The sequence below is a fragment of the Camelus ferus genome, chromosome 10 (genome assembly GCF_009834535.1).
Source record: "Camelus ferus isolate YT-003-E chromosome 10, BCGSAC_Cfer_1.0, whole genome shotgun sequence".
NCBI lineage: Eukaryota > Metazoa > Chordata > Mammalia > Artiodactyla > Camelidae > Camelus > Camelus ferus.
This window is the reverse complement of record NC_045705.1, coordinates 40,233,708-40,246,036: the sequence shown is the minus strand read 5'-3', so window position 1 is coordinate 40,246,036 and position 12,329 is coordinate 40,233,708. Positions and strand designations below refer to the sequence as shown.

At 38.6% G+C, this 12,329-nt stretch overlaps 1 protein-coding gene across 13 annotated transcripts in view; it reads left to right on the top strand.

Moving 5' to 3' along the window:
* Nucleotides 1-12,329, top strand: part of DLG2 (discs large MAGUK scaffold protein 2) — a 1,704,777-nt gene that overhangs the window by 630,729 nt on the left and 1,061,719 nt on the right. Inside the window, exon 1 of one of the 13 annotated variants that reach the window (XM_032488774.1) lies at nt 5,978-6,216. The exons of the other annotated variants lie outside the window; for them this stretch is intronic. Coding sequence (XP_032344665.1) covers nt 6,115-6,216 — 102 coding nt within the window. The 5' untranslated portion in view covers nt 5,978-6,114. Of the gene's footprint in view, nt 1-5,977; nt 6,217-12,329 lie in introns of those variants that run through there. 13 annotated transcript variants of the gene reach the window in all.

Below are 12,329 nucleotides of genomic sequence, written 5' to 3'. Positions count from 1 at the left end.
CAAGAAAGGTTGTACTCCTTTCAGCTAGGAAGTTGGGGGGCAGGGGCTGAATTAGGAAACAAAAGATCTGCACTAGTTCACCTAGAGCCTATGTGGGAGCTATGGAAAGCCTGACGTAACCCATATATTTATTTGTTCTTTAGTCATTTATTTATTGACTCAATCATTCTAAACTAAATAAGAAAATTATTCCCAATAAAGATTAAGCAAACATGATGTGATTTAAGGTCACCCAGTCACTAAGCATGACTGGCCCAAAAGGTCTGTACTTGGTGGCAGGTGAGTAGAAGTAAAACACTAAGAACTTACAGAGAACATATAAAGGCGACAATCATGGGGAAAGCATGATGGATTTTAGAGTCAGTTTTTACGGATCCTGACTCTGACAGAAACCCTCACTGCAGTTGTGTGTTCCTTAATAAGAGGGACATGGGAGACCTGAGAAAGGGCCTGAGGAGTCTTTGGGAGAGTAAAATTTGTAAAGAATGGGTAGAGTTTAGTATAGAGAGATTATACATATTGGGTGGATCTAATAGATTTATTCTTTCCAATTAACTTTTATTGAAAAAAAAAAGTCAGGAAATTAACATAAAACTCCTCCAATTTACTGAGCATTTAGCACAAACCAGATAAGACAGACATTCTGAAATGTATTATCTCATTTAAGCCTTATAGCAATGCCATAGCATTATCACCATTTTATAGAACAGGAAATGATAGTTCAGAGAAGTCAATTAGGTTGGTCAAGCATTCTTATGGACTTAAAGTATGTTTATCAGTACTTAGTTATATATACTTTCTTACTGTTAGAAAGAGCTACTGCTAGTTTTCACTTCGTAACAATCTTCAATTAGTTTGTAAACCCATTGATGGCAGAAAGGCATATTCATATGTCTCACTGCCTTACGTATTTCAGGAAGCTCATTGATAACCGTTTGTGTTACAAACTCATTGATGAATGAATTACATGAAAATATCTCTACTAAAGATTAAGTGAAAATAAATGGACTTCAATTTGCAGTGAAAAGTAAGAGAGGGAAAGGAATATAAAGGTTGAAATTACACAGCTATTAGTGGCAAAACCAAGTATGTCTGATTTGCTCCAAAGTTCTTAGTTTTCTAAATCTACCATGCTTTCTTTATAGGAGTCACAGGGAAGAATTCCCTCAAAGAGTTACTAAATAACAAGCCATATTATGGAAAGTCGGTGAAAAATAGAGATATGTTAACTGTATGTAAACAGGCAGAATGGCCTACTTGTTAAGAACTTGGCTTTTCAAGTCAGATTTCCTGGGTTCCAATTCTAGTTCTGTTACCCAACTAAGCTGGTAGATTCTTGTTCCCAATGTTCTCTTCTTCCTCCTTGTGAGAGTAATACCCTTCCCCTACTGGACTGGCATCAAGTTTGGCCACACAACATGCCTTGGCTAATAAAATGTGAACAGGAAGACATTTTTAATGTCTGAACAAACATGTTAAGAGCCACTGCATATTCAGCCATTAATCATTTTTCCTCCTGCCATGAGAGCATCATATCACTGATAGAGGCTGCTCTCTGATCATGGAATAACCTGGGCTTGAGTCACAGTCATGCTGCGAAAGACATCTAACATGAGAAAGAAATAAATGTTTGTAGTTGAAAGCCATCAAGATTTTTTGTGTTAGTCAATTCACTTAGCTAACTAGTATACCAGTTTTGTTAGCTTGGGCAAGTTACTTAATTTCTCTGATTCAGTTTCCTTTTTTTAAAAAATAAGATTGAATAGTTGTGGTTATTAAATAAGTTAATGTAGATATAGTACTTTAACCAGTGGTGTTCTGTTAAATGTTTCTTTGAAGGAAAAAAGTCTTGATTTTTAGTGTTTGCCAATTTATGCAGTGTAAATACTTCCACCATGGCTGATTCTAAACCACCATCATATCGCTGAATGGAGAGTTGGAAATAGGTACACACAGTTGGCTCTGAAGAGTAGAATCTGGCTCCAGCATGTTGCTGAAATTAAAACACAGCACACAGCAAACACTACAGCAGAGCATATCAAACAGTTATCACCACAGAAGAGTTTATTTTCAGAAGACAGGTGACTGAATGAAATGACTTCTCAAATTTCCTTTACATTCTTAAGAGCCTCTGCTTGGAAGGCCACTCAGAGAACTTCACCACTGGAAGTAAACTTACAGATACCCTAGTATACCTATTTCATCTTAATAGACAAGACAGTTGAGAAACTCTCAAGACAGTTGAGAGTCTGAGTAGCTTGCTCAGAGTTATACAGTCAGTTGGGAAAAACTCCATGGCTCCTGGTGTCCAGTATACTTGTTTGCCTTCCAACATGAACCACCTCTTTTTAAAAATTGATTTGGAAGGGATCAACAAAGAAAGAAAAAAGATCAGTAAATGCATAATGCCTCTTGCCTTATCCCAATTTCTGTTTAGGAATAATAATGATACCAGTAAATAAAAGATTAAAATTAAACCATGGTCACATTTATTGATAATCTTGATTTTTGTGATTACGAACCCATTTTGAGGAAAATTGTCATAAAGAGAAATGTTTAATAATGTGTAGTTGTCATGTATTATTTTGCAAAAGTGATAGTTATTAAGAACTGTGAATGTTACCAATTATTGCAGTGTCTAATTAAGGGTGGTTATTTTGACTATTAAAATGAGTGCATCATCTCCTGGCATTCCTTGGCAATATCTCCTCCTAAAAATATTGCAGTACACCCCCATGCAGTATACTCCCAAATTAGCTTTTCAGACCAATAATGTAGTGTGTTCATATCTTAAGGTAACAGTGATTCATTTTGTTAACCATAGTGGTTACTGGCTGTAACTATGGAAAGCATTGTCATGGAAACCACATTTTCCCTCCTCCCCCACTTCAATTCGCCCCACAGCTATTATCAAGAGACAAGAATTAAGGGAAAGCATTTTGTCAGATGCATGAGAAGCAATAACAGATGTGTGTGTGTGTGTGTGTGTGTGTGTGTGTGTGTGTAGAGAGAGGGAGAGAAAGTGGGAGAGGTATAGAGAGGTTTAATCAATGAAGTCTCATTGATTAAAGTTAAACAATAAAAGATCAAGGAAATGAAATACACATTTTTCTTTATATTTTGCCATTTGGTTTTGTCAATCTAAATCAGCACAAATTGTAAAATGAACATAGCAGCCTTTAATGCTGCCCTAGAATAGGAGGTCAGCCTTTGCTTGGGTAATTCATTAGGGAAAGACTGTGTTAGATATTATTGGAACATCACAATATAGAGCATACTATACTTTTGGGGTGTTTGAAATCCAAATTATAGGCTAATGAATAAGGGAAATATTTTACAACGTTTTTAGAATCCATTCTCCTTTGGAAAAACAGCCATAATTATAGATGCTCTGTAGGTGGAAGTGCTCTCACAATCACACATTTTATGCTAACATAAAGGGGAAAAAATGCCAAGGAATACACTTAATCTGTGAATGTGACTTTAAGATTCTACAGAAGGCTCCAGACCAGAGTTCTGCCTCTAAAAATGTGACCTGATATGTTTAAGTACATGTATTTAAGACCTTCTGAGCCCCAACAGCCCTTAGATATGCACCAGATTGAATCAATCCCAATTCCTAGTAGAGAAATCAACTAGGTAAGGACTCCTGGATTTAGTGTAAGAATCCCAAAGCCTGAGTCATAGCTGCCCTCTTCAGTTAGAGCCAGATTTGCCTCAGTTTTGTCTGCCTTTCCATACTGATCTTGGCTCATACTTTGTTCCATATTGATTCCCCTTCAAGAGGTCTTAATTTTGTAGGCAAGACCCATATTCCTCTCATCAGGAGGCTGATTAAAAATTTAGATTCCATGATTTCTTCTTGGCCTGTGGAATGAGAAGGTAAGATTGGGCCTGAAAGTCCATCTTTTAAAAAAAATTTGTTATTTTTTAATTTTTTTTTAAAAACCAGCACCCCATAGTATTCTGATACAATCAGTTTTGGTTTCCATTAACTTGGGGCAGGAGATGGGGAATTTTGGATGTGGGCAGGTGAAGGAAAGTTTATAGGACACTGCATTTGACTTAACAGTTTTCAGGTTCTTTTGTTCTTTTGTTCTTACTAGAGCTTTATAAGCTGAAGCCCATAATGATATTTGAGGTCTTATTAATTTAGAGTACAATGGTCTGGTATTCTAGTGGAACTGTATCAGGAAGGCATGGTTCAGGTAGCCTTTGCTATAGATATTCAGGACAATGTTGTTGCAGTTTTTCAAGTGAGATCTGAATTCAATGCCCAATTAGGAAGAGACTTTGTAACTACTACAGTTATGTGAAAGGGACAGGCCTGACCTTTCTCAAATAGATCTGGAGACTTTCGAACATGCTTCTGGCAAGGTGTGTGATGTCTGCTGTAATGTTGCTTCTTTAACTGTCTTCTGCCACTTATCTTTGAATCTTATCTTTGTGACTTACTGATTGTGTGGCTTGAGCACGTCATACAGCCCTCAGGGCCTCAGTTTCTTCCTATGTGTCCAATAACATCTACCTCTCAGGCTAAGACATGAGCTAAACTATACTAGGACCAGGCAGTGCCATGGACCACCAGGCCTTACCACAGGACCGTGTTGTTTACCATCTCTAGTCTTCATGACAGTTCTGCAAGGGAGGGGTTAATAGTCCCATTTAAGCAAGTAAGAGACTCAAACACTGTGACTTACACAAAGCCACACTGAGCACCAGAGCCAGAGTCTGGGTCCAAATCCTGAAGGCTTGCTCTCTTTCCACCAGCCATCTGTGAGGCATAGTGCCAGGCACTCAGGTGACACGAAGAATGCTAGTTTTACCCACTTCCTACTCTGCATCCTTCCTATCACTTTTCTTTTTCTTTCTTTTCCTCCTTCCTTCCTTCCTTCCTTTTGTTCTTTCTTTCTTTTTTTTTTTTTTTTTTGTCTTCAACAAGCAGTTTTGCAACTGGGCCAGCCACATGCTTTTGTTTTTTTTTGTTTTTGTTGTTTTTTTTTTTGGTCTTTTGCAATTTTGACGGCTCACTTTAAAAAGAAAAAAAAAACTAATAAAACATCCATCAGTCTTGTCATTCATACTTCTGGAACAACAGAAATACTTCTGTAGCTTCTAGGAGCCTCAGACGTCAAGGTGGGGAGGGGGCGGACTCTTTTCTTTTTGAGTTTGAAAATTGTTATATCAGATAAAACCATAGTTCTCAGGCCAATTCTACCATCCAGGGAGTGAGTAGGCTCCCTGTCACAGAAGTCAAGAATGTAGGGCCCCAGCGAAACAAATTTCCGACCTACTTCTACCCCAGGTTCCTTTGCTGGCCATCAACCACGCACGCTGCTCAAGTCAGAGGGAGGGGGGGATGCTCTCTGCAGGGTTCCGCTTGGGCCTCCTGGTAGGTCGCCTGCCCTAGGGCGGCAGCGGCAATGAGGACCCACTTGGGGTCTCTGGGTCACATCCAGCTCCCAGCGCACCAAACCCGAGGGACTCCTCCGTGGCTCCGGAGCCAGCGAGCTGGGCTAGGCTGGCGGTGGCGAGCGCGGCGCTCCCTCCCCCTCTCGGCCCCTCCCTCCCACCCCACTTGCCCGGCCAGCGCTCCCCACGGTGACTCTGGATTGCAGCAAGCCACTGGCTTTTTACCAAATCGGGAGCTGCAGTATTTTTTTTTTTTTTTCTTTTGAGATTAATTTCAGCCCCCTTCAGCTTGCATGACAATCTTGTGTGACTGGGGCGAGTAGGCGGGCACATCCTTTTACATGCTAATACTGCCCCACCTCCTTTGAACCCTCCTCTGAAGCGCCTGGCTTCCTTTTATTTATTTATTTTTTTTAATTAAAAAAAATTTTTTTTACCTCCCCCAAATTCACCATAGGGGGCAAAAACCCTTCTTGATTCGGTCCCTTCCCCCACACCTCGTTCCCCAGGGAAGGGAGACCCCAGACGCTCACGCTCTGTACTTGCCCGTGGCGTTGCTTCCACCCCAGCGTAGGGATGGCCGCGCGGGGCGCAGGGGGCAGCGATCGAAGCGGCCGCCGGGTCTAGGCTGTCGCTCCATGTGCTGGGTGAGCACCGTGTTCTGGTCCCCCAGCGAGCTGCCACTGTCGCAGCCCGAAAGGAATGTGCCCTGTTGTTAAGGACCCTGACTGTTTTACACCAATGATTTGCCACTGCAAAGTTGCTTGCACCAACAACACTTTGTCGTTGATGTTTGGATGCAAGGTAGGACAAGGTTCTTGTCTTTTAAATGCATGCTGCCTCCCTTGGGGGAGCGAACAGTTCCTTTTGTTGTTTGTTTATGTGTTTGACTGTTGGGAGAGTGACAGAAGCTACGACTTGCTCTGTCCTCTGTGGGAGCCGGCTGGGTTTGGGGGCCCTGAGAGCGCACTGATCTTCCGGCGTCCGGTGTTGGGTTGATAACTCGGTCGTGACAGGACCCTGGTCTCTAATGTATAGAGGCTCCAAGAACAGATTAAGCCTCGGAAAGGGGGCGCCTTAGGTGGCTGTGGCTCTCTGCTTGGGATCTCTGTGTACTCTGTGTGACTAGGCTTCTGACCGTTCATCCGCCAGCTCCTGAACTCATCACGGGTTGCCACTGCCTGGAGCCCCGACCCACACGACCCCACAGTAAGGATTAACTGGGGTGCTAGGTATATTTGAGATGAAATTGAACCTATCAAGTTTGCAGTTTGGCACTTTTAAAGCTGAGGACCTCAGTTTTATTTTAGGCGGAAGATCTGGAGCTAGGCTCAGGTTGCCCCCAATTGTGTGTTTTCCTCTGAGCTTCTAAAACCCAGTTGAAATTAACACTCAGAAATTTTATCAGGAGGTGGCATGATTACTCAGAGAAGTTTCTGGTGAATAACTGTCCCACCCCAGATTTTTGTAAAGGTGATTGGTGTTTCCCAGGAAATGAGGTTTGAAGGTTTTTGAAGCAGGTTACCATTTGTTATTTGGTGTCTGAAACTTTGTTGGTGAACTTGATGAATGCAACCCTTGAGAAGAATGCAGAGAACTTGGTATTTGAGCAGTCAGCCCATGAGTGGTCTGAACCCATGTCCCCTTACTCCTATATATGCACCTTTACTTCTTTTCATTGTGGAAAAACTGGTGGGTTTTTCTGGCCTGTTTATATGAAAGGCTTTTGTGGTCACTGTGGTAGCTCCCTAAGGAGAGAGAGAGCATCATATGAAATCTGAAAATTTACTTTTGTAAGTGAATAAAAATCATACGATTTCTGTCATTCTGAAAGATAACACCAGTGACTGTATTGGACACTGGCAAGCACCGTAGGCAGTAGAGTTAAAATGAAACATACACATTCAACTTCATGGATAATACTTGGAGCAGATGTAGGTTTAATGGACAAATTGGGAGTCAGGATTGTTAGTCCTATACTGGCTATGCCTAGAGAGTCTCTCTTTGAGCCCAGGTTTTCTTCTATAAAATGAGAGGTATGGATATCAAGATGATCCTCCTCAGCTCTAACATTCTCCAGTGATGTCTTTCACAAAATCATTTAATGATAAACTTCCAGAAATTTATGTTTTTTACTCAGTATGATGGCTACACCTTAGAGTTAGTTACAAAAATATTGATCATACTAAAGAGTATCCAAATGTTCCTTTTGAAACCACTGAAAAAGTCTGAGAGTTGTTGAAGGTTTTTGTGTTCATCGCGGTCAGAAAGATGTATGTGATTGAACAGCACCAATAACTAACTTGTTAGCTCCTCTCCTCACACAACCTACCACCCTTGCCTCTGTCCACTCACTCTTCTGATTGTATTTACAGCAGCATCTTAGCCATGGCTACTGTCTAAAATCAATTGCAATAAACTTATGAGAATTGCCTTGCAGAGCAAAATGATTATTAGCAAAGGTGAATTATTTGTCAGGGGAAATTAAATACAAGCTAATAATCAAATAAGATTAGCTATTGGTGTGGAGAATGTTGGTGAATATGCATTCAACCCTAGAGACTCAAAGGAAGTTTTTTATGCTGTTAAGTTTTCAAAATGTGGAAAACCTGCATATCATATAGGCCTGGGTTTCAAAACTAAGTGTACCACTTACTAGACACATGATTTCCTTAGGTCTCAGTTTTCTCATAGGTAAAATGGCCACAGTAATAACTACTGCATTACATAGTACTATGTCATTGAGAGGAATGCAATTTAAATGAGATATATGCAGTGTGTGGTATATATACATTCATCAAATGGTTGATATTTTTATATGGCCTTGGTTATTTTCATAGCATCACTGAGAGGGACCCATCTCTTTTACCCTCTTTCACTATTAGGGTAGTTCTTTAGATAAATTGTTCATTTTTGCTATGAGCTTGATCATTATTTCTCTTAAAGTTATTTTCTCTAAGTATTTATACAAAATGTAGGAACAATTGGTATATTGATAAAAACAGTCATAAAACCAAGTGATTTATAAAAATAAATGAAAAACTGATACCATTGTTTGATTCAATCAATACATATTCATTGAGCAAACAATAAATGCTAGACACTGGAGATGTGGCAATAAACAGCTCTTGTCCCCATGGTCTCCAAGTCAGATGATGTGGTAGATAACTTTACCAATTACAATAACGATTTAAGGAAAAATATAAAATTAGAGTTTTAGTTGAAACTTTGAGCAATGAAAGTGGAATTTAAATAATTGTTAAAAAAAAAACCTTATGGAGATATACATATCAATATGGAGTCTCCAAAAATGCATTCATTCCAATAGTGTCTAGTAAGTTTGAAAATAAGTTTATTTGGACAGATACTTATTTTCTTTCCTGGAAGATAGTTAGCGCAGCAAAGTCTAAAACCATGTTCCTGTGTAGGTCAGACTTTGTACATTTCAAAAACACTTAAACTGTTCTTATCACTCCAAACCTAGCAACAGGTTGAAGGGTGCTGAGTAACTTGAACTTTCAAGACAGAGACCCCAAATATTTTTACTTTGTCACAGCAATTTCCAGGCCCCTCCTTTGCTGCATCCTGGTTGTCACTCAGTTAAGTTAACTGACTATATGATTTATGACTATGAATGTGAAATGTCTTTCTGTGCTAGGCTCTATCCCAGGCACCGTGGTAGGCATTAGACCTCCAAATGCTAAGTATGATGCCATTTCTTTTCTCCAGGAATTCCAACTCTGTTGAGGGAGGTAATTTCACTCCCTTCCCTAAAATACAGAAAACCACAGTCCCACGTGACCTTACCATTGTTCAAAAAAGTTTTCCTATTGTATCAGTTCTCTTTTTCCCCCAGTTCATAGGCTATTACTATGTAATACTGCTTATGGGTATGGGCATCCCATAGAGAAGGAGGCCTTCTGAAAGGGTTTTGCTTCTCCTAGTAGTTTGTGTGTCATTATCTGAAAATAGGCATAAGTTTTACCTTTGTTTAACTCTGTTTTCTCCACCTGCAAAGATCCAAGTTCTGAATGTAATTTCACAGCAGCCTATATATTGTTTCTCTTTCCTTTATGTTGACCATTGCTGCATTGCAAGGGTCAGCAGACTCTGTGAGTCCCCTTCCTTTCCTTTTCTTCTTTCAAGTCACCATTTCCAAGGCAAAAACATAAAAATATGGAATATTATTTTCCCTATTATTTCCTAATATCCTAATAATCCCCAATATTTTCCCAATATTCTATGTTCCCTAGTAAAAGTACTTTATAAATGCTTATATTCCCTACAATTATTACTTTGCTTTTTTTAACTCAAAAGAAGATGTTACTGAAATATGGCTCATACCTTAGGGAATCTCTTTCCCCAAATAGCTATTTATTAATATAACAGCTTAACTGAATCAAACCATCAAGCCCCTAGGCCAAATGAGGTGCCTTTAATATCCTATTTGATGGATTAGTCTAGGGAAAGGTTCTTGGACATGTTGTGGAGTTCTGGAACCTGCTTTTTCCAGTAAATGTGTAGACATGGCAAAAGTTGTCCCACCTCTCAAAGGAAAGGAATCATCTGATAGAAAGCAACCTCTCCCTTGTCTATATGATGTCTCTCCCCAAAGAAAGAAGAATGAAAATAAGGAAGATGTTTAAATGAAAGAAAGTTTAAAAAAAAAGAGAGAAGAGAATTGAAAGAAAGAAGAGATTCATACTATAGAAGTAAAAGGAAGGAAAAAAATAATTCAACTTGATTAAACATCTACAAAGTTTAGATGCTATCCTAGATGCTTTACAAGTGTTATTTTTTCCAATCTACATAGTTATCAGACAAACAGAGAAATGAGGGGGCAGAAGGGAAGGAAGGAAAGTAGAACAGGATAATGCGAGGGGAGAGAGACATCAGGAAAGAGGAGAAAGAGGAAAAGGAATTGGGCTGTGGGCTTCTAACCTCCAGGGAGTGCTTTTATAGTCTCTCAAGATTGGAGTGCTATCAGCACCTCTCTGGTGGACAGTTCCCTGGAGCCCTCTGACATTCTCCCGCCTCTCCCAGACCTCCTTTTTCTCCTCAGAAAGTCTCCTTGGCAGAAAAGTGGTTTTGTTTGCTCATTTGTTTATTTAAACAAAGCCAATGTTGTTGTAAGAGAGTGGTGATCCCAGAGGATTCATTAATTTATATATCACTACATATGTTTTTGTCATTAGTAGAATAATTTTTCTATATATGAATATTTTTGAATTGCTGGTGTCTGACTATTATGGTATGTTGTTTGTTTTTAATTTAAGGGAATACATGTTCATTGAGATGATAAAAAAAACATAAAATCAGAAAGAAAACAAATTTAAGAAAATAGTATTGTCCCAGAGGACTGGAGATAAACTCTATTAATATTTTAGTGTATGTTTTTCTCTAGTTTCCTGGTACTATGTTGTTGTTGGTCCTACATATAGATTCATTTTTAAAATGTAGTTGTGATCATATTGAGTTTACTTTTGAATGTTTTAAATTTATCTTAGAATTTATATGATTTGTATATATATTTTAATAGCTGTGTAACAGATTACCATTCTTTGGATATTTAGGTTTCCCCTCCTCAAATTTGTTACTGTTAAAACTAAATAAAATATATATCTTGGGGAATAATTCTTTCTTGGATTTGGAATTATTTCCTTTGGGTAGTCTAGAATAAGTGGGATTGCTAAGACATATTTTAAATATTTTACAACTCTTGATGATCGGTATTGCTAAATTCATTTTAAAGATAGCAGTATGAATTTACACTGCTACAAGTTACTTTATATGTAATAACATTCTCCAGCTTCAAATAATTTTCCTCTACTTTGTGGATTTATAAATAAAAGGTAATTAGTTTGTTTTCCTGTGAATAAGGTTAAAACTCTGTTAGACTTTAAGTTAATAGGGGTCTCATGACTATATTGGTACATTCCAGTTTAAAAAATATCTAAGATGCAGAAAATCCAAGTGTTCAGAATGGGTATATTAACAGCTATTTACACTGTCAAAGGCATTCGTCCTTGTCCCAACACATACACACTATCCTAATACCATGTGCCAGATACTGTTCTGCATGCTTTACGAATGTCAGCTCACTTCATCCTCATTATAATCTTTAGAGATGGGTATAGTAGTTATCTCCATGTTAGAGATGGGGAAACTGAGGCATACAGAGTCTAAGTAATTTGCCTAAAATCATCTAACTTTTAAGTAGCAGAGCCAAAATTTGAGCCCAGGCAGTTTATGTCTAGAGCCTACACTCACTTCCAGAATTAACTATAAGGTTTTTTTCAAATAACAACTTCCTATAAAGGCCTTTAAATTAGGAGTCAATTTGCAAAAATATAATTTATATATCTTTTCTGGGAAAAAAATCTGAATTTGAATGCAAGGCACACCTGTCAGAGGACTCTGCTTCATTATAAAAGCTTGATTTACTTTTTTTTTCAAGAGGAGTTTGATCTAACACACCATATCCTAGTTTTCATGTTCTCATTTCCTACATGAGGTTACTAAACCATCTAGACAGGAAGTGACATTCTGAAGACCACACAACATGTCATAGAGCCATAACAAGAACCAGGTCTCCTAGTTTCTGACTCAGTGTTAATGTTTCTGTGCCACAACCTCTAACTATGAACTAGAAGTTCTGAGAGTGAAGATGGGAGAAGAGCAACTGACAAGTTTTATCTGTAAAAAGTAGGGAAAAACAACACCTTGCTTATAGGCCTGCTGAAAGGATCAAGTGATATGTCACATACGGAAACGTTTAGCATGATGTCCAGAATGTAAATTGAATGTAAATATTCAATACATATTTTCGTCTTCCATTTTATTAAAGCTACTTCTCAAACTGTTGAAAACCTTGAAAACTGTTGATAGTCAACTGAGCAGTGCTCTGTAGTCAAGTA